At 33.1% G+C, this 24533-nt stretch overlaps 1 protein-coding gene across 2 annotated transcripts in view; it reads left to right on the forward strand.

The window, feature by feature from the left end:
* Nucleotides 1-1567: 1567 nt before the first annotated feature.
* LOC132738474 (leucine-rich repeat flightless-interacting protein 2-like) overlaps nucleotides 1568-24533 on the forward strand; it is a 47839-nt gene continuing 24873 nt past the window's right edge. For both annotated transcript variants that reach the window (XM_060725989.1, XM_060725981.1), the window contains exons 1-3: nucleotides 1568-1904; nucleotides 21004-21090; nucleotides 22751-22795. In XM_060725989.1, coding sequence (XP_060581972.1) covers nucleotides 1827-1904; nucleotides 21004-21090; nucleotides 22751-22795 — 210 coding nt within the window. In that variant the 5' untranslated portion in view covers nucleotides 1568-1826. The remainder of the gene's footprint in view (nucleotides 1905-21003; nucleotides 21091-22750; nucleotides 22796-24533) is intronic.

Raw genomic sequence — 24533 nt, forward strand, 5'->3', positions numbered from 1 at the left:
ATTTGAAAAAAAAAAAAAAAAAAAAAAAAAAAAAAAAAAAAAAAAAATAAGGTCACACCAAAATCGAAAGCTTTTGAAAAATAAAAATAAACGCATTTGCATGGCATAATGAGCCTTTAATGGAAACCTTAATGTGTATATTTAGGGTAGTGAGTCAGACTTATTTTGCATGGCCATCTTAAATTAAGACCAAAAGTACATTTACTATTTGTGAAACAAATTACTCAGTCATTGACGTCATTGTCTTAATATATTCACCAGACAATAAGTACGTCTTAAAGACTGTGTTATTTATCCCAAAAATTAATGATGTCCCGGGTCGGTTAAAACTTTTGCATCACGATGTAACAGATCACTTTAGGGAATTCATAAAACTTGTATGAATACGCTGTCTGGCCTATTTTAAAACATTTTGATAACTGTATTGATCCGCACAGAAACTGGACGCAAATAAATACTATAATAATAATAATAATAATAATAATAATAATAATAATACTATAATATAATAATAATAATAATAATAATAATAATAATAATAATAATAATAATAATAATAATATATATAATAATAATAATAATAATAATAACAATAATAATATAATAATAATATAATAATAATAATGATAATTTGCAGGTCAAAACATGCTGTTATATCATTTTGCAAGAGTCATTTGAGCACACTACTAAAATTTCATCATGAATTATTAAAATAAAATATATCCGTATTTAATATTATAAATTCGTATTTGTTTGGATGTGTATAAATTAGATTATTTTTCAAATGAACACGAAATCTTAAAGCGGCCTACAGCTTTTCGGAAGATTAAATATGTGATTTTTTTTAGATAAATAGTTTCATATAATTGACAAGTCAAAAGAATTAAGGTGGAAATGAAGAATTAAGGTGGAAAATTAATTCTACCGCCGATAAAATACATATTAAACAATAAGGAAACCCCTCGATACCACTTCTCTACCCTACCCTCTCTATATGTAAATTACTTTAGCGAACAATTCGTTTTCCCGGTCAATAAATTAAAGAATGGGTGCAGAAGCAATGTAACAAATGTGTTTTAAGTTAACCGAGTAGTTCTTTGACTTCCATACAAAATACTAAATCGCTATACATTTTACACCAATTGCAAAAGAAGCAAACGGTAGACCTTCATTGATATGGCAAATGAGTTCGTTTTTTCCTTTTTACCATAAAAGATATCAAAAATAATATTTTTAGAAATAAAGATGAAAGCATTTTGATGGCTCAATGGCCATATAAAAAGCACACATATTCCCTTGGTTACAGTAGATCTAATGAAGTCGAGAAGTTGAAATTTTGACAATTTAATTTGTTTCAGTTTTAAATTTCCTTCTCTGTTTCCTTATAAATCGTCATGGATTAATGATTTATTTTATAGGAAAATATGATAGTCGTGTTTTATCTTAACCATGTCTTTATGAAATATAGAAGAATAGACTATTCCAAGTGCGATATGTAGTTTGCTTTCCTTACCTGTAGTTTATATTCTTTGAGTTACATTTGTGTAAATCAGTCTACTGATCAACTTCCGGAAACTCGCCATTTGTCGTAAAATTTCACTTTGAGGAAGTGTGTTTTTCTTTTGCCAAACGGGTTTTCTGGGCAAAGTTACATTAAGAACGTAAGGAAAACAAACGAAACAACTGCGTTTAATTTATGGTTTGACCAGAAATTTTATAGTAGTTACATCATTTTTGATGGATCATCATCTTTCTCCAAAAATAATGCAAACTCATTAATTTTTCTACTTTCGGCTCTACAAAACTGTAAATAAGCAGCACAAAAAATGAGTTCAGGGAGAAGAAGAACGACTGACAGGCATTATTCAGCTGAAGAACAAGCCTTGGATCAGATTTCTAAAGAGGTAATTTTGAAAAAACGTGTTCTGCATATGGGTGTTGACAGCATTAGATTAAAACATTTTATTAGATAGAAGGTTTGACTTAAGGGATAGAATCTAGTTTAGAGGATAATAATAATAGAAAATAAACATGTGTCACAGGGTGACAAAAATGTGCAGCCTGACTGGGAATCGAACCCGGGACCCTCGGAATACCGTACTGCGGTTCTACCAGCTGAGCTATCTGGCCGCTTACACATCTTCTCCCCTAAATAGGGGCAGCACGAAATACCCAAATATACCCAAATACACCCAAATATACCCAAATATTGCCCAAATATACCCAAATATTGCCTAAATATACCCAAATATTGTCCAATTATACTAAAAATAAATGTTTTATACTAAAAAAAGTGCTGTTTTAATCATGAATACAATATACACTTTCACTAAGAATATAATCAAACATACCAAATATACATTTTCCTATCATTGTGTTTGAACAAGATACAGTATATGTACTCATTAAAGCTTTTTTTAATAACATGGACTTCTTCCTCTATATATTGATGATATGAAATTTCAACAAAATTACACCTTAAAAATGTAAGTGTAGACAACAAATATCATATCTTGAATTAAAATTGCATTCATAAAGAAGCGATATTGTAGATAAGCAAATGTCACAACTTTATTTTCTTACAACATCTTAACTGCCCATTTCAACGGAATGAATGAAAGTTATAGCAGGCTTAGTCATGTCATTTTATAAATATTTATTTATTTCTCATTATAATCTATATTTTATACAAACAAAAATAAATATTGCTATATTTGGGTGTATTTGGGTATATTTGGGTGTATTTGGGTATTTCGTGCCGCCGCCTAAATAGTGAACAGTTCTGAAGCGTGACATACTCCCCTGCTATATTGAAATTCATCCACAAATTTCACAGAGTTACAGAGCAATGTAAATTGAACTCTGAGCTATATCAGTCACGGCCCCACGTTTGGCGCCAAATGTCACAGGGTGAGAAATATGTGCAGCCTGACCTGGACCCTCGGAATACCGTACCGCGGCTCTACTGACTGAGCTATCCAACCGCTTACACATCTTCCCCTAAATAGTGAAAAGTTTCTGAACAGTGACACATGTTTGTGTTTTAAGTTCTATTTAGTTAATCTGCATTTTTGTCATCGTTTTGGAATTACATATATGTGGTCTGGAGGATCCGGGTCAACTCAGCCCCAAAGTCATCTCGGTTTTGTAAAGAACAAACAGTGTTTAATGTGATTACATTTATTGTCACAAATTCAATTGATGTGTTCCATATATCCTGTATACTCTATTAGATCCCAGGTACGTATATTCATAGTAGGCTTATTACGTATCTGTAGTATATTAATTTATGAAAAAAGACAAAGGGGAAGACCTTTTCAAGAAGATTGCCATTTGCTCAAATATCAAGTTAGTTCATCATCACAGTAAACAAGCCCATCTCGGATGCTTAGTTAAGATGTGGAAAAAAAAATGATTAAATTCAATTTTGCGAGCTAATTTCAAGTTTTGCTAGTTACTGAGATATTCACTAGCAAAAATTTGTGAGTTGAAATAAAGAAAAAAGCTAGTAAGGAAATCGAAATAAGGCATTTTGCAAATAAGTTGATTACATGTGTTTGAATGGTTGATGATACAAAAAAATGTACAGTGTGTTTAAAGAGCATTCGCTTTTTTTTGCTTTTTTTGTATCATTGCATAGACGAGCCTTCTCCCTATAAGAAGAGGTGCTGTTTACATTTGTTGCCGTGAATTCATTGAATTTTCATCTTTGCAATACCATTGTGTTCAGGTTTATATGTAAATTATTCTTTTGAATTGTATTGAAATCAGCTGTAAATAACATTGAAATAAGGCTTCTTATACAATTAAAATGACAGTTTCTAATGTGCCACAGAAAATTCTTTCGAATAATTTATTCAGCATTTGTTATATATGTTGTTTTTTTGTTCTAATTTATTAATACAAAATCAATAGCAAGCATGTCTGATTTCATAACCTCTCATGCCCTACCAAAATTTCGTTTTGTTTTCACTATTAATGCACAGGTATTTTTTTACTTGGTGACCATAAATTAGGTTGTTTTATGGAAGGACATAAATGTGTCGCATTGAAAGATCAATAATAACCATAATTACGAATGATTCTATATTCAGAACTTTACCGTTTCATGTTTAAATGTTGAATTCTGCTTTCAAAAGCTGGTGACAGGGAGCAAGAACAGTAGCTTTGCTCTCAATACTACTCAAACCGAGACTAAAAGTTGTGACATTTTCAGTTTTGTTGTTTTGATGGTTCTTTAAGAATTCTAGTTTACTCTAAGACTATTCCATGTACGGACTTATGATTAGAAAATCTATTAGATTGAAATGTAGATTGGAGTTTGTGATGCTCAGATCAATATGCAAAACATTAGATTTAAACTTGATTGAATATGAATATATAGGTGTGAATTCTAGTTTTTTTTCCAGTGTCATGACTGTACATTGAAAGGTACACAAAATTGTTGTTTAGCAGACAATTATGACAGGATTTATTGAGTCTCATAAATTTGTTTTTTCATATGAAAAAAATGAAATGTCTATGTACTGCAAACAAGGCACATATTCAAAATGTATAAAGCAAAACAGCTTCATTTGGTGTAACAAAACACCATTGAAGCGCTCCAGAGTCATGTCAACATTAAATGGGGTGTGAAAAAAATGAGTAGGTTCGTTTAAATTGTTTGTTTAAATTGCTAATAGATTGGGACTAGGTATAAAATACATTTTTTGCTGTAAAAGAATTTCTCAAACACTGTTCATTGTGTGAATTTTATGGTGCTAAACATTTGTGAGTTGGCTGAAGATGTTGTTATTGTTTTACTTATCAGATAGACAGATATCCTAATGACCAATGCCTGTTGAAAATAACATACTGAACTGATTTGACAAACTGCATGCTGAGTGCATATGTATCCAATATTTGCTGGTTTGTTTCAATATTTTTTTACTCCTGAAATTTTCTACTATGAAGCATACAGTTCATCAGTTGCCGGGATGTGCTGTCTGTCGTTCTGACTTTTGAACTTTCATTTAATAACTAATACCATATACATGTACATTAAGTATATTGATGCCTTCCATGAACAGTTGAACTGCAAGGCTTTTTTTCGCAGATTGGCAAAAGAATTCTTCCCTAAAATTTTGGTAAAAGATAATACGGTAATTTTGTTATAATGGAAGATAACACTTACAAATTAAATTTCAATGGTTTTAAAGGATGTTCCTGTGTGGGAAAGCAGCCCTTGAACGGCCTCTCCTATGAAAGGAAAACCACCCTGGGACATATCAATACTCATGGCTTGAGATTTAGGTTTTGTTAGAACAGCAAAAATAAATTTGTTATTAAAAAAACTGTTAAGACACTAATGCAGATAAATTTATTATTTAAACCACCATTTATAAGGTTGTTAATTTTTTTTCTTTTCGTATGTTACCTATTCATGAATTATCTTAATATGACAAACCTGATTAATTGGTGTAAATTGACAATTAAAAAAAAATCGAAATTAAGAATAGTTCCATTGTATTCTATAATAATCATAATGGATTTACTTCAATATGTCACAATTTTCCACTCAAAAAATCAAATTGTGCGTATTTGTTTCAAAGGTGATATTTTAGTCAAGGGGAATATCAGGTTCTTTAAACTTAAATTGGTAATTATGTTAAAAAGCAGGATGGTATGTAGATTTTCTTGTCTGAAAAGTAAATTGCTTTTTTTTTCTCCCTTCATGTGTGTGTGTGCTGGTAATTTGTGCGATTGATAATGCTTTAAACATACAGTATTTAGGTTTTTGGTGGAGAGTGAAAGTTTGCAGCAATAATTTGTGCATTTCTTGTGCAAAATTGCAGCATAAAATGAAGGTTAAGTTGGGTTGAATGCAGCTTAAATTAATTTATATTCATTGTTGTCATATTTAGAAAATTCATCATTTTTGTCTCAATGACTATTGTATTTTGTTATTGGTGAAAGTCTCATTATTTGGAGGTCTCATTATTTGGAGGAAAAAAACTTCTAAGAACAGGGTTATTTGGTCAATAGACTTGCTTCAGTATTAAAAATATTTCTGATTTTCCCACCTAATTCGGGGTACAAACAAACTTTTGCTATGTGATTATCAGATATGCTGTTGTGTTAAATTGAATTTAAATTGAAAATTTTATAATTTGTGGGATAAATTCCATTCTCAGTTATTGAAATTTGATTTCAGGTTTTCCCCCTGTTCTGATTTATCGTGCTATATTTTTACCTTCAGAAAGCCACAAGTTTTGTTTTTTTTTAAATTGAAAAAAAAATCATTGCATCTTCTCAATCAAACTTAAATATTTAAACCAAATGCACAAATTTTACTGTATATAAATGTTAAAACTGTCCCAGCAAAAATAAGTCAGGCATACAATATCTACTTGTTTACAAAACCATACGAGGGTCGGCTTTGTTGATGTGAAATATCCATTTAATTACATGATTGACCAGTCTGTTTATTGTAAACAATTTGCCGAAATTTGAAAATTACATCAATTTTATGGCTTTGATGTGCTTAAGTATGGCCTATAAATATTCCTGGGAGATAAAACTGTTATCTGATGGGAGGGCAGGATAGAGTAATAAAAAGGTATATGTAAATATTAGATTATAGGGAGGCTTTCACGGCATGTGGCTGGATCAGTGGGAGATAAACAAATAACAGTTTTTGCTTTAATGTTATATGTACAGATCATCGGGGGGGGGGGGGGGGGGGGGGGGGGGGGGAGGGGGGGGGGGGGTGGGGGGGGGGGGGGGGGGGGGGGGGGGGGGGGGGGGGGGGGGGGGGGGGGGGGGGGGCGGGGGGGGTTACTGTGTAAGTCGAGCTAGACCGTAAGTGTGTGGGGGTGGGGGTTAGATAAATAAGCAAATTTCAGGGACATGTGTAATAATAGATACAGATCATTGAGGGTTTTTTGTCAGTCAGGCTTGTTAAGTGAGAGATAAATATTTTTAAAGCTGCATTCAGATTTTATTTTTCTGTTGGAAAATGCTTCTGTCTTGTGTCAAACCAGGTTTTTCAGTAATTTTTATTTTGGAAAAGTGTATTAAATCATATCACTTTTAAGCCTTCTTCAAAACAGCATCCCCAGAGCTATTTATAATACATCTGTGGCAATCAGATCTTAAAATAGAAAATTGGGAAACAAATCATCCGCATAACTAATTTATAATTTTTATATAGCAGACCAATAAATTAGAAGTATCAAGGATTTCCCTATAATTAATGTACATGTTGTATTCTTTCGTCTGCATATTTTATTTTCCACCTTAATTCTTTTGATTTGACAATTACATGAAATGATTTATCCAAAAATAACATATTTAACCTTTTAAAAAGCTGAGGGCTGGCTTAATATTACAGAGCATTGAGGATATTTTGTCAGTTATATTGGTTAAATAAGGAATGAATATATACTATGTGTTCCTTTGATAGCAGAGACCATCAAGGATACAAAATCAAACTTATTTTTAGGCAGTAATCATAATCATTAATGGATAAATTAGTTTTTCTTCCTTCCATTGCCTTGCCTTGGTTTACTTGAAAGTCAAGTTCAAATGGGATAATCAAGTCTTTGTATTATAAGTTCAGACCTAGTGGAAATTTTATGTTCAAGTAGATCAATAGAAGTACATAATTATGATAAATATTTATTTATTATTAATATAATTTCCTTTCCTTTTCTGAAAAGGATGACGAACCCATGTTGCATATTATCATACAACATGTACAAGAATTTGACATTTGTGTATCATTATTTTATTATATAATACTAGATGAATGTATAGATAGGAATTCCAAGCATGGAAAATTACTTATATTGTATGGTCCTGAACTTCCTGTTTCTATTATATAAATTAGGTTAATGTTTTTATCTGGACTAATGATTATTATTTTTATTAATGAGGAACGGAATGTACTAGTAGCATGTAAGTTGTATGCACAATTTGAACAAGAAAGGATATTAAGGGCTTTCATTATGGTCATTTAGAAGTTATTTACTCAACTTCCAGAATGTGATGCTCTTCCTTCTTTACCTATATAATCCATTGTCAGAGGATTTCACAGTCTCTGGCTTCCAAATTTTGAAACTTAATGGAAGCCCTGTAAGGCATATAAGCACCCCCATCAATTTGACAAATACGATGAAAGACTTAGTCTTTGAAATAGATTAAACAATTTATGTTTGACAATTCTACATGTATATGGAAAATAAGATTACATAATTTTGTGGGCATTATAATGTTACGAAGAATTATGTTTTTACTCAATGACTTGTAATGTATATATTTGTCCTGAGATAATAAACTAATTATCTGTGATATATTCAGTGATTTTTTTGGATTTTTTTTTTCAGAAAGCAAAAATATCTGTCACAAAAACTTTCTATGTCAGAAATTTTATTTGCTTAACTTGCAAATCCTATCAATTTAGGTATGCCTCACTAGGAAACTTTGTTGTTTATTGCTTCCACAGACCCCCACTGGTCTCACTGAGACAATTTGATTATTGATACTTATATTTCACAGTGGGTTGTCTTGAAATTGGTTTGATTTTAACCATTGTATTTATAATTAATTATATTTTTACCCAAGGGCTCATAAAAATTGTGTTGATTTTTGAAAATAGCAGCCTCAATTTCTCAGAAGTAAGAACAATGTTAATGACAACCCGACTGATCAAAGTCCATGATAATTATAATAAATCTGTAAATAATTTCTGTGGGTATTAACATTTATCTGGCATACATGTTAAGAATGGCATAACAATAACCATGATTGTATTAATTACCATCTCGTACATTGCCCACATGTTTCCTATATACACTAGGCTACATAATTACTGAAAATCATAGACGCTCATTTACCAGAATAGTAACATGATTCTAGTCTGGATACATATCATTATTTAGAGAATGTTGTATGAGCAGTAATCATTATTTTCAGTTATAACGTAATGAATGAATGGATACTTTTCACATATAGCAATAATTACCTCCCCTGGGTCCTTCAATAATATAAAACACTGCAATTATTAAAATAATTGTTACTTATTCAAATTAAATATTTCTCCTTATAGCAGCATGCCTTCAGATTCATGCTAATTTTCATGAAAATTTTGAAAATATATTGAAAAATAAAATTTTGGGAAGTGAACAATTTTACAAAGAAAATAATTTTCATATTGCAAACAGCATTTGCAACCCATGTGTTAAGTAACTGAATAATTATAGCCCTCACTGTGTTAGTAACACAGCAGAATTATGGTGAAAAATACTTCAAAATCTGTCGTAAATCACCCATAAGTTGATAACATGGAACTTTTTACTTTTGTCTTGAATCTTTTTATTTTACTTAAAATACTTTTTTCAAGTTTGATATTCATGAAATATTTTGGTTCTGAAGGAATGCAGCTTTAAAATGTCTTGTTTATAAAGATTTCATTTTAAATATGATATGTTACCAAAAAAAACCCTCTTAAAACAGACACTGTGGTTTGTCATTCCTTTTATATTTGTCATTCCTTTTTAATAAGTCAAGTGACATCATGCTGTTTGATTTATTATGTATTTTGTTGCCTGATAAACATTGTAAAAGGTCTATATATTAGTAGTTTTTTTTTGTAAAATATATACTTCGCCTATACTTGTATAAACTTTTCATTAATCTTGTACTTGTTGTATGTTTTCTCTACCATACAGTGAAAGTTGTATGTTTTATCTACCATACAGTTAAATACCTTGTAAACAGTTCAGAATGATGTCACAAGTCACATAATTATTATGTACATATTATTATTGTAGTATTTTGAAAACTTTCATAACATCATTAACATGTACATGTACTTTACATTGTTACTGAATTTTTGTCTGCATTGGTAATTATGCCCCCTTTTGAAAAAAAGGGGGTATATTGCTTTGCACTTGTCGGTCCGTCGGTCCGTAGACCAAATGGTTTCCGAGTGATAACTAAAGAACCCTTAGGCCTAGGAACTTCAAACTTGGTATGGTGATTGGTCATGACAAGTAGATGACCCCTATTGATTTTGGGGTCAAGGGGTCAAAGGTCAAGGTCACATTGACTTTGTAAGCAAAAACGGTTTCCGATCAATAACTAAAGAACCTTAAGGCCTAGGAACTTCAAACTTGGTATGGTGATTTGTCATGATCAGTAGATGACCCCTATTGATTTTGGGGTCAAGGGGTCAAAGGTCAAGGTCACATTGACCTTGTAAGCAAAAATGGTTTCCGATCAATAAGTAAAGAACCTTAAGGCCTAGGAACTTCAAACTTGGTATGGTGATTGGTCATGATCAGTAGATGACCCCTAACGATTTTGGGGTCAAGGGGTCAAAGGTCAAGGTCACATTGACCTCTTGGGTAAAAACGGTTTCTGATCAATAACAAAAGAACCCTTAGGCCTAGGAACTTCAAACTTGGTATGGTGATTGGTTATGACCAGCAGATGACCCCTATTGATTTTGGGGTTAAGTGGTCAAAGGTCAAGGTCACATTGACCTTGTAGGTAAAAACGGTTTCCGATCAATAACGAAAGAACCCTTAGGCCTAGGGACTTCAAACTTGATATGGTGATTGGTCATGATCAGTAGATGACCCCTATTGATTTTGGAGTTAAGGGGTCAAAGGTCAAGGTCACATTGACCTTGTAGGTAAAAACGGTTTCCGATCAATAACGAAAGAACCCTTAGGCCTAGGGACTACAAACTTGATATGGTGATTTGTCATGATCAGTAGATGACCCCTATTGATTTTGGGGTCAAGGGGTCAAAGGTCAAGGTCACATTGACCTCTTAGGTAAAAACAGTTTCGGATCAATAACTAAAGAACCCTTAGGCCTAGGAACTTCAAACTTGGTATGGTGATTGGTCATGATCAGTAGATGACCCCTATTGATTTTGGGGTCAAGGGTCAAAGGTCAAGGTCACATTGACCTCTTAGGTAAAAGCAGTTTCCGATCAATAACTAAAGAACCCTTAGGCCTAGGAACTTCAAACTTGGTATGGTGATGGGTCATGACCAGCAGATGACCCCTACTGATTTTGGGGTTAAGGGGTCAAAGGGAAAGGTCACATTGACCTTGTAGGTAAAAATGCTTTCCGATCAATAACTTAAGAACCCTTAGGCCTAGGAACTTCAAACTTGGTATGGTGATTGGTCATGACCAGCAGATGACCTATTGTTTTTAGGGTCAAGGGGTCAAAGGTCATGTAACATTGACCTTGTAGGTAAAAACGGTTTCCGATCAATTAACTAAAAACGCTTAGGCCTAGGAACTTCAAACTTTGTATGATGATTGGTGGTGACCAGCAGATGACCCCTATTGAGTTTTGGGTCAAGGGGTCAAAGGTCAAGGTCACATCGACCTTGTAAGTAAAAACGGTTTCTGATCAATAACTTAAGAACGCTTAGGCCTAGGAACTTCAAACTTGGTATGGTGATTTTTCATGACCAGCAGATTACCCTTTCGATTTTGGGATCAAGGGGTCAAAGGTCAAGGTCACATTGACCTTGTAAGTAAAAACGGTTTCTGATCAATAACTAAAGAACACTTCGGCCTAGGAACTTCAAACTTGGCATAGTGATTGGTCATGATCAGCAGATGACCCCTATTGATTTTGGGGTCAAAGGTCAAGGTCACATTGACCTTGTATGTTAAAATGGTTTCGGATCAATAATAAAAGAACCCTTAGGCCTAGGAACTTAAACTTGGCATGGTGATTAGTCATGACCAGCAAATGACCCCTATTGATTTTGGGGTCAAGGGGTCAAAGGTCAAGGTCACTTTGACCTTGTAAGTAAAAACGGTTTCTGATCAATTAAGTAAAAACGCTTAGGCCTAGGAACTTCAAACTTTGTATGATGATTTGTCTTGACCAGCAGATGACCCCTATTGAGTTTTGGGTCAAGGGGTCAAAGGTCAAGGTCATGACCAGTAGATACTTGATAACCCTTATTAATTGTTTGATCACTGGGTCAGAAGTCATGCATAATTACCTTATCACATGAATAATTGGCTGCTGATAGGGGGCATACATGTTTTACAAACATATCTTGTTTTTTTGCTATATTAAACCCATCCCAGGTTACTCTTTTCCCAATTCTTTTCCCATTTTTAACAAATTTATGAGGACATTGGCTCAATAACATACATACTGGCTCAATTTTGTCTGCATTGACAATGTTATTGCTATACTAAAACCAGCCAGGTTATTCTTTTCCCAATTGTTTCCCTTGTAACACATGTAATTTTGACAAATTTATGGGGCCATTGGCCTATTACCCAATTTTGTTTACATCAGTAATGTGTTATTATGTACTAAAACTATGGCAGGTTATTCTGTTCCCAATTTTTTGACAAATTTATGAGGACATTGGCCTTTTAACCCATTACCCCATGAGCATTTTGTGAACAATGGCTGTTTTCATTGAAAAGGCTCCCATTACAAGTTCAAATTGCTATAAAACTATAAAAACTGCTTCAATGCTAATCAAACTTGGCACAATTGACTGGACCATTGCCTTTGTAACAACATGCTCAGGCTTAAATTTCTAGCCACCATGGCAACGAGGGGACATCTCAAAATTGCCAAAAATCACTATTTTGTGTTGATTTTTTCCATCAAAATTTATTTCAAAGTGCTGCAACTTCTCAATGGATTGAGATAGAGTCAAATGCTTTTCAGCGTTGATAACACGTTACCTTATGATCGATCTGGGGTCATTTTTAGCCTCTCAAAAGTCCAAAATTTTCTTGGCGATGAGGGGGACTGCCGCCCCCCTTCAAACCCCCCATACAGAAGGGGGCACATCCCCCTTCTGGCAACCCCCTGATGTATCTTTTGGCTGGGGCGCCGCGCCGAAAAAGTGGTCACTTTTTTAAACAACATTTCTCAAACAAAAACAAGTGTTGGGGGCTTAAATAAGGCATTTTTTCACCATTTGAGGCGACTAAAAGGGGGGGGGGGGTGAAAAAGGCGTAGAAAGGCGTATATATCTGGTAATGGGTTAACATACATGTATAATTCTTGACCAATTCTACCAGTCTACCCAGTACATCTGCACTTAATATTAAAAGTGCATCAAGATAAATAGATAAAAAGAAATGCATTTGTTATAAAGATATGTAGATAAAAAGAAATTGTTATAATATATGTTTATTGTAAATTTCATTCACATTACAATTTTGTTTTTAAATGTTTTTTATCAAAGATGTTCATAATATAAATGTATTGATAGATAAAATTGATAAGATTTGTTTAAAATAAATTTTTTTTAACAAGCATATTAAGTTAGATTTATTTCAGTCCTGTTGTGCTTTTGATAAAATAAACAACAACAAAAAACAAATTCCGGATAAGTTAAAATCACACCAGCAATTTAAATACTAAGGAGTTTCCCTCCACACTGCATCTTATTACATCCAATATATCGCAGCGGGACACCCATAAAACCCGTAAAACGTGCATTGAAAACTGCACCATTGTTAGATTGTTTCGTAGCAATTCTTCTTTCAGATTCCTTTGTTATCTACACAAAACACCTTGAATTTAACAGCCTAATGTGCATGAAAATGCGAAAAAAAATAAAGCGAAATGAATTGTTAAGTCTGCAAAGGCGATAGATTTATACGTAATTGAAAGGTGCAAGTAATCAAATGCCAACTTTTATCTTATACCAGTTTGAATTAATGGATGCTGGTTGGCCTTGAAAAATGAAATTCGGCTAACTTTGTATGAGTTTTGAAATGATTTATTTTTATCCCTGAACTGTATTTATCCCCACGGAAATATAAATCATTTTAGAGAACAGTATTGTTTTGTACTAATATGTTTAGTTATGCCTGTAAAGAATTGTTGCAGGATTAATATTATTACTAATATAAGCAAATATGCCTATTTTTTTGGCGGTATTTCCTGATTTGTATGATAATAATAATTTATGAAGAAATCTATTATTATTATTATGCCCCCATTTCGAAGAAAAGGGGGTATATTGCTTTGCACTTGTCGGTCCGTTGGTCCGTCGGTCCGTAGACCAAATGGTTTCCGAGTGATAATTAAAGAACCCTTAGGCCTAGGAACTTCAAACTTGGTATGGTGATTGGTCATGACCAGTAGATGACCCCTATTGATTTTGGGGTCAAGGGGTCAAAGGTCAAGGTCACATTGACCTTGTAAGCAAAAACGGTTTCCGATCAATAACTAAAGATCCTTAAGGCCTAGGAACTTCAAACTTGGTATGGTGATTGGTCATGACCAGTACATGACCCCTATTGATTTTGGGGTCAAGGGTCAAAGGTCAAGGTCACATTGACCTTGTAAGCAAAAACGGTTTCCGATCAATAATTAAAGAACCTTAAGGCCTAGGAACTTCAAACTTGGTATGGTGATTGGTCATGACCAGTAGATGACCCCTATTGATTTTGGGGTCAAGGGGTCAAAGGTCAAGGTCACATTGACCTTGTAAGCAAAAACGGTTTCCGATCAATAACTAAAGAACTTTAAGGCCTAGGAACTTCAAACTTGGTATGGTGATTGGTCATGATCAGTAGATGACCCCTATTGATTTTGGGGTCAAAGGTCAAGGTCACATTGACCTTGTAAGCAATAACGGTTTCCGATCAATAACTAAAGAACTTTAAGGCCTAAGAACTTCAAACTTGGTATGGTGATTGGTCATGATCAGTAGATGACCCCTATTGATTTTGGGGTCAAGGGGTCAAAGGTCAAGGTCATATTGACCTCTTGGGTAAAAACGGTTTCTGATCAATAACAAAAGAACCCTTAGGCCTAGGAACTTCAAACTTGGTATGGTGATTGGTCATGACCAGTAGATGACCCCTATTGATTTTGGGGTCAAGAGGTCAAAGGTCAAGGTCACATTGACCTTGTAAGCAAAAACGGTTTCCAATCAATAACTAAAGAACTTTAAGGCCTAGGAACTTCAAACTTGGTATGGTGATTGGTCATGATCAGTAGATGACCCCTATTGATTTTGGGGTCAAGGGGTCAAAGGTCAAGGTCACATTGACCTTGTAAGCAATAACGGTTTCCGATCAATAACTAAAGAACTTTAAGGCCTAAGAACTTCAAACTTGGTATGGTGATTGGTCATGATCAGTAGATGACCCCTATTGATTTTGGGGTCAAGGGGTCAAAGGTCAAGGTCATATTGACCTCTTTGGTAAAAACGGTTTCTGATCAATAACAAAAGAACCCTTAGGCCTAGGAACTTCAAACTTGGTATGGTGATTAGTCATGACCAGCAGATGACCCTTATTGATTTTGGGGTTAAGGGGTCAAAGGTCAAGGTCACATTGACCTTGTAGGTAAAAACGATTTCTGATCAATAATGAAAGAACCCTTAGGCCTAGGAACTTCAAACTTGGTATGGTGATTGGTCATGACCAGCAGATGACCCCTATTGATTTTGGGGTTAAGGGGTCAAAGGTCAAGGTCACATTGACCTTGTAGGTAAAAACGGTTTCCGATCAATAATGAAAGAACCCTTAGGCCTAGGGACTTCAAACTTGATATGGTGATTGGTCATCATCAGCAGATGACCCCTATTGATTTTGGGGTTAAGGGGTCAAAGGTCAAGGTCACATTGACCTTGTAGGTAAAAACGGTTTCCGATCAATAAGGAAAGAACCCTTAGGCCTAGGAACTTCAAACTTGGTATGGTGATTGGTCATGACCAGCAGATGACCCCTATTGATATTGGGGTTAAGGGGTCAAAGGGCAAGGTCACATTGACCTTGTAGGTAAAAATGCTTTCAAATCAATAACTTAAGAACGCTTCGGTCTAGGAACTTCAAACTTTGTATGATGATTGGTCGTGACCAGCAGATGACCCCTATTGAGTTTTGGGTCAAGGGGTTAAAGGTTAAGGTCATGACCAGTAGATACTTGATAACCCTTATTAATTGTTAGATCACTGGGTCAGAAGTCATGCATAATAACCTTATCACATGACTAATTGGCTGCTGATAGGGGGCATACATGTTTTACAAACATATCTTGTTATTATGTATTATTATTTTTCTAAAAAGGAAGTTTGCTTTATTTAAAATAATAATAATGATAATTATAATGATAATGATAACAATAATGATGATAATAACAGATAATGATAAATGTACTGTTAATTTATTTGCAGAAAGAGTATATGAGCGGTGCCATGAGAAAACCAACATAATGGGTTTGCGACCAGCATGGATCCTGACCAGCCTGCGCCTCTGCGCAGTCTGATCAGGATCCATGCTGTTCGCTTACCAACCCTATTACAAGGAGAGAAACTAATAGCGAACAGCATGGATCCTGATCAGACTGCGCAGATTAACAGGCTGGTCTGGATCCATGCTGGTCGCAAACGCATTATGCTAGTTTTGTCGTGACGCGGCTCAATTATAAATCATTTCAGAGGCTGGTTGAGTGTTTTACTCTATTCCTTTGTTAACAAGTAGTATGATTAATGCATGCATGTTAAACCTTGAATAAGTGTTTAGCAGTATGCCAATTTTTTTTTTTTTTCGTCTGCAGTATACATTTATGAATTAATGTGGCATTGACCTTGAGAAGTCTTGAGATGTAAGATGTAAGCATGTGGGTTGTATAATCTATTGAGATATGTCCTTGAACCTTATCTAGTCAGTGTCTGAATTTCAACAATTACTGTATTCCTTGAAACTTTTGTGAAAGCTTACTTTTCATAAGGATGGTGTTTTGACAGAGACAAACATTCCCGCAATCATAGTATCTGATTTCTTTAACAGAAAAAAATAATACCAGTTTGGTGGATCCATGGATGTAATTAATAGTCAGATTGAGTCACAAAGTAAAAAAATAGTTGATCTTAAATAGTTAAACTTCATAAGGAATTGATGTGATAATTATGTATCTAACAAGTTGCGAAAATTTGTGGAACCAGACTGCTTGATCTTTCTGTTAATTTATCTACTTGATGCTTGTTTGTCATTGACTGTGTTACAGATTTGGGGTGGGGGTGCCTGTTGCCGAATGGATAAGGTCCTTGACTTCAAACCACTTGCCTCTCACTGCTGTAGGTTCGAGCTGCCCCAGCGTCTTCAGAATCTTCATGTAAAAAGCTATCCAGCTAGCTTACAGAATGTCGGTGGTTCTTCTTAGGTTGCCCGTTTGTGCTTGAAATAATGTACAGAAGAGCACTTAAATTCTTTCTCCATCAGTAAATGTGGAATGTCACCATATGACATCAACTGTGTTGGTGCGATGTGAAACCCAACCAAAAAAAACCCCAAAGATTTGGGTTGACGTCAGCGTAAAGTTGCTTTCGCATGAAATATTTGTTTATGTTATTAATATTTGTTTATGTTATTAATATAACATCACTTCCTATGTGTGTTAACATTCAGTACGAATAAAGGAAACAAAATAGTACACAATGCCTTGTTCACTCACGATCATGTCCTAACAGACTGCTATATAATTTAAATAGTAATATAAAAGCATTATATTTCCTTGAATTTAAATACACTTTTATGTTTTTATCATTTTAACTTCCCATTGATGCTGTATGAAAAGGGTTATTCAAATTTAACACACTTTTAACTTGGAAAAAAAACCACTTGGAATATCATTTAAAAAGAAATATTAATGACCCAACATCCCTTGATGTGTGACATTTGCCGTGCATGGATAATATAGTTTATTTCCTCAATGAAACTGAAACAAGAAGTAACATATATATTGAATATATATAATGAATACAATTGTGTGAGAAATATCTAAACAGATTAATCTATGTTTGTATTTATTTATATTTTTGTTGTATCTAAGGATTGGCAGCCGTTTCCTCGTTAATCATTTTAGTTATAAATAGAAAACAGTCGGGACGAGAATAAACAATCGGGACGAGAATGAGTTGATTTGATGCCACCGGTTATATTTTATAGCTAATCTGTGAAGTATGACCAGACTCTAACAGGGGTTTATCCTCGGCACTTTTGGAAAATTTGTCCTGACCTCCCCCCCCCTCCCCAGAATAATGTATTATACAAGGGGTTGTAAGTAAAGGTCAAGGTTGTGACCTCAAGAGGTCTGAGGTCAGACTGTCACTGGTTACTGTAACAAAGCTGGAACTTCATTCACAAGCAGGAAACCAGTCTACACCCGGTTATAAATACAGGAAAGCACCATTTTTACATAACTACAAAAAAAGTCTACATTGTCTTTTTCCTCTGATGATTTTTGTGAGATTGCATCAGTGTTCGCTCTAGTATGTATTTATAGCTTTGCGTAGATATTCTCTCTATCTGGGTGTATATTTATAACTTTTAGTATCTTTTTTGTTAAGGTGTATATTTAGCATCTCTGGCATTTAAAAGACTAAATGTTTTTCTTAATATCATTTGTCCTTTGCTTAACAAGGTGCTCCTAAGAAATTTTTAAGTATTTGACAATCGTAATTTATTCAATGTAAAAATGAAGATACTTGGTTTAGATTTAGTTACAGCACATCTTGGTTCTCTGACAAGGCTGTATATTGTTTACCTCTCAGTTTAGTATTTTGATTCTGAAGTCCCTTAAACTATGATAATGGACTGTTTTAGAGATGGGCAAGTCAATTACATTATATGTTCTATAAACTGTAAATGAGTGAGAAATAAAATAAAAATATAAGTCCCATACTTTTTAACAAAAGTAGTGTTTGAACAGTCTTGGTAGTTTTCTTCTATGGTAATTTGACTGGGGTATAATATTGTATGATGCATGTAATTGAGTTTAAAATTAGTCCCAAAATTTTTAAAGAAGTAGTGTTTGAACAATGTTGGTAGTTTTTTTCTAATTGGTAATTCGGCTTTGGTCAAAATCAGCTACAGATTTTCTGAGCCCGTAATATTATATTGTATTATGCATGTAATTCAGAGTTAAATTTTAAAAGAAGTAGTGTTTGAACAGAGTTGGTAGTTTTCTACTGATAGTCAAAGTGCTTCAGAGTTTGCGAGGCTGTATTTTATGATGCATTAGATATATTTGTGTATATGTATATAATGAGTTTTGCAGACTCAATACACATAAAATAAATGTATGAGTATATCGTCACCTTAGTGCAATAACGTAATAAGTGCTTCTTTATTTAATAGTAGTTATTGAGTTCTTGCTCTGAGGTGACGATATGCTGAGTCTCCAACAGATGGTCTAATCTGTGAGCTTTTGTTTTTATGGTTTGAAAGAAATTGCACTCTATTTTATAAAACAAACATCAGCAAAAAACAGCAATAACTGTAAAAAAAATCAACTCTTTCAAATCAAGGCATTTATAAATATACCAAGTTAAGTTTATGGTTTATTCATTTAAAAAAAATTGATCAGGTTCTGTCAATTACATGTAGCAAATTTTGGATCATTATAAAACCATTAAAATTTGCAGCGAATTATTTTTTAGAAACTTCATATTTCACTTTATATGTGGCTTGTTTGAAAAAAAAAATCAAATCTGCAATTCAGTAAGTACATAGGTTCAAAGCTAAATTTATAGAAAATCAACTTTTTTGTTACTTAAATATACTTAGTTTAAATATTCTTATGTAGAATATATACATTTGTATTTTATTTGCCCAAGGCTCAGTAAGTGAACAGGATGTGTGATAAGATACAGGATTTGTTTTTCATTTTAAACAGCAAACTTGACATAGATATGTTGTAACTTATTATAACATGCAAGATTATAACCTTAATTTTACAAAGGAATATGAAGTTTTATTATGCAAGATCATTTAAGAAATATGGAATTATAATATGCAAAATCATTCAAGAAATATGAAATTATAATATGCAAAATCATTCAAGAAATATGAAATTATAATATGCAAGATCATATCTATAATTTTACAAGAATTATGAAATTTTAATATGCAGTATCATATAGGTAATTTTACAAGAATAATATGCAATTTTATATCTGTAATTTTACAAGAATTATCAAATTTTAATATGCAGTATCATATCCTTAATTTTACAAGAATTTTGAAACTATAAAATGAAAATATCATATCTGTAATTTTACAAGAATTATGAAATTATAATATGCAGTATCATATCTATAACTTTACAAGAATTATGAAATTATAATATGCAGTATCATATCTATAACTTTACAAGAATTATGAAAATATATAATATTTGTAATTTTACAAGAATTATGAATACTTTAATGCTTTAACCTGCTGGAACCGAAAGTCGATGGCAACTTTCAATCAATATACAGCCAGGAGCCAGGTCAATGTGCACTAACTTGTAGTCTTACCAGGCTCTATACTTTCTGTGGCTCAATTTTGTATTTTGATATTAAAACACTTTGAATACCTGAAATCCCTAAATCTACTAATGGATTGTTCAAAATTCAAAGCAGGGCAAATCCATTACATAAAAGTCCGCAGGTTAAGGGTTAATTCTTAGAAATTGGTAGTTATGATGCTAAAAGACCTGTGAGCTACACCAACAGTAGTCCTGCCTGCCTACAAAATTATTCTTTCACTTTAAGCAAAATGTGCTGCAAGCTACACTGTTGAAATGCTTTGATATTTAATGTCTTAAGATTAACAATGATTATTGACAGTTTCAAAGTCAGAATTGCTGGGCCAGGCCATATTTGTCATATTTTTCATATACCTTAAGGTCAAGGTTTGGGGAAAAAATGTTTGGGTGGAGCATTATTTTGATATTAAATTTGTCCTTCCATCAGTGTCACTGTGTCTTTCTTTTAGTTCCACTTATAATCCCATTTTTTATTGCATATTCATTTATCGAATAATATCTTACATACTAGGTATATTTTGTAATTTGGGTTTAGTTTGTAAGTCAATTGGGTGGAAGGTCATTGACTCTAGAAATAGAATTTTCTTTTTTTTGGTGTTATCAATATGCTTGCTTACTTGTACAAGGTGAAATGATCTCTATTCTGTTTACTGAAGATCATTGTTTTACTTTTTCAGGCTGAAGAAAGAATACAAGCACGGCGGCAAGCTCGGGCAGAAGCAAGAGAAATACGACTTAAAGAAATAGAGAGACAACAAAAGGAGGTAAGATATATTCTCCAATATTGTATTCTATTGCAAATTAATAAGTACAGGTTTAAATTTAGTTTAAAAAAAACACACACATTGGAAAATGACCAACATTGGCGGACATTTATATCTAAAGAAGTTGAAAGTTATCTGTCATAGAGTCAACATAACCTTAAAACTTTCGTCTTGGCTTTTGTAGGCCCATATACCATATGAAAACGACCAAATACTATTTTGAATGCAATACCTAACACAATACAATACCCATTCTAATACCAATGACAATAGCCAGAACAATACTAATTATGATACAAGATACAATAAATGTCCATCACAATACCAAATACAATACAATACCAAGTACAGTACCAATTATAATACCTAATGCAATACTCACTACAATACCAGTTATGATTAGATGCCCAAACAATACTTATTACAATACCAATTATAATACCCAATGCAATACACAGTACACTACCAATTATAATACCCAATGCAATACTCAGTACACTACCAATTATAATACCCAATGCAATACTCAGTACACTACCAATTATAATACCCAATGCAATACCTAGTACAATACCAATTATAATACCCAATGCAATACCCAGTACAATACCAATTATAATACCCAATGCAATACCCAGTACAATACCAATTATAATACCCAATGCAATACCCAGTACAATACCAATTATACCAATTATAATACCCAATGCAATACCAAGTATAATACCAATTATAATACCCAATACAATACCCAGTACAATACCAATTATAATACCCAATGCAATACTCAGTACAATACCAATTATAATACCCAATGCAATACCCAGTACAATACCAATTATAATAATCAATGCAATACCAATTATAATACCCGATGCAATACCCAGTATAATACCAATTATAATACCCAATACAATACCCAGTACAATACCAATTATAATACCCAATGCAATACCAATTATAATAATCAATGCAATACCCAGTACAATACCAATTATAATACCCAATGCAATACTCAGTAAAATACCAATTATAATACCCAATGCAATACCCAGTACAATACCAATTATAATAATCAATGCAATACCAATTATAATACCCGATGCAATACCCAGTATAATACCAATTATAATACCCAATACAATACCCAGTACAATACCAATTATAATACCCGATGCAATACCCAGTACAATACCAATTATAATACCCAATGCAATACTCAGTACAATACCAATTATAATACCCAATGCAATACCCAGTACAATACCAATTATAATAATCAATGCAATACCAATTATAATACCCGATGCAATACCCAGTATAATACCAATTATAATACCCAATGCAATACTCAGTACAATACCAATTATAATACCCAATGCAATACCCAGTACAATACCAATTATAATAATCAATGCAATACCAATTATAATACCCGATGCAATACCCAGTATAAAACCAATTATAATACCCAATACAGTACCAAATACAACACACAATAACACCTAATACAATATAATATCAAACATTTTATTACTATTCAATTTTCAATACAGTACATTACCAATTACTTTACAATACCCAATACAAAATACTTTATAATACCCATGCAATACATTACTCAATACATTACAATACAAATGATTTGTGCTTTTTTCAGGAGGAGGATAAACAAAAGGCACAGTCACAAGGTTCAGACGCTAAGGTAATATTTAATATTTGTTTATTCTTTACCTTTTATTATTATAAATATATACTATAACTTGCTAGGTAGTAGTACACCATATTTATCTACCAGTTAGTACATATTAACTCATATTGGTTAAATATACCTATGTATTGGTTATATGAAACTATATAAACTTCCAATTAGTATAATTATATAATATATAACATTAAAGGTATGAAATGTTTGTAATTAACTACCAATTAGTCTATATAAACTTAGACTCAGTATCTTAAGCTATGTAAAATCGACACAAATCAAGAGGTTAAGGGCTAGTGTCACCAAAAAGCAATGTCAAGTCTTGGTTGGGGGATGAATAATTATTTGACAGGTTACGTTGTATATGGCCCAATATAAAAGGTTGTTTAAAAATAGCAGCTCAGGTTATATTGCAAACAACCGTTTATATATGGTCATATAGCCAGTCATGTATCACCATAAATAACTATGGGTTTGATATAAAATTATCCAAGGAACGTTGAAAAAAAGTAGTTGATAATTAATTTTTAAAGGGATTGCATTTGCAGTGCATTTCAATTTTAGGGTCATTTTTCACAATTAGAAAATTATACTGGGAAATGGCAAATGACCTGATAATTTGTTTTAAGTTTCCCAACTGATCTATGTAAGAAGTTCAAATTTTATGTTTGTAGACTTTTGAACCTCAGTGGAGTTCCTTTAAACATAATACAGAAATAGTGCTATGAAATAGCCTTTAATCTAAACGTATATGATTAACAGAACTTATCATTCTGAATTGGAATGTAACAAGTAGTTATTGGCAGAGGAAGAGGCAGTGTATTTATTATGTTATGTTGAGAATAAGTTAATATCTAAGTGAATTACTTGTTGATAACAAATTGTGCTGCAATGCACCACAAAATAAAACTGAGGTACTTTGTTCAGTAGGTATGTTGAGTTGTAAGCTAACTTAATAGTACAATGTATGTATAATTCAGGTATATGTATGTACAAAGTCAAAGTGACAATGTAGTACATGTTTATATACATGTATCTAGTTTTGATTTTTATAAAATGTTTGCATTATTAAGAATTTTATCTTAGATATGATAAATAACAGAGTCATGGAAAAAGTATAGAATTTTCTAACTAATATACATGTAACTGGGGGAGGGGGAGGGGGGGTCCGTGACCGAGTGGTTAAGGTGGTTGACCACTTGCCTGTCACCGCAGCGCTGTATGTTCAAATCCCTTCAGGGACTTTGGATTCTTTCATGTGAGAAAGCTATCCAGCTAGCTTATGGAACATCAGTGGTTCAACTCAGGTGTCTGAGGTCTAACTCCAAAGAAAGGTCAACCTATGACCTTGACAGTGTTGGTGCGACTCAAAAAACCCAACCAAAATAACAAAATTAACAAAATTGAAATGTGCTTGTACATATAACTATGTGTATAGAATTTCTAAGCTTATTATTTTGTTATTTGGTTTGAAACTTGCAGATCCATTATTACAAGGTAGGTAGGTTTCACATGGAACCTTAAGATATATGTGGTTTTGCAGATAAAATAATATCCTTTTAAACCTCAATTTTGCCTGAAAAGCCTTTTTGGTATTTTTTTGTCTATCTCACATAATGTTGTTGGTATTTTGTGGTTTTTTGTCTGAAATACCGTTAGTTTAAAGCCGCCATTGTCAGGTGTCACTCTGCATGTTTGTTTGATATACAGTAAAGACTGTTTACAGTGACCTTCGATG

This window comes from Ruditapes philippinarum, unplaced genomic scaffold (assembly GCF_026571515.1).
Source record: "Ruditapes philippinarum isolate M1 unplaced genomic scaffold, ASM2657151v2 ctg6779_1_1_1_1, whole genome shotgun sequence".
Lineage (NCBI taxonomy): Eukaryota > Metazoa > Mollusca > Bivalvia > Venerida > Veneridae > Ruditapes > Ruditapes philippinarum.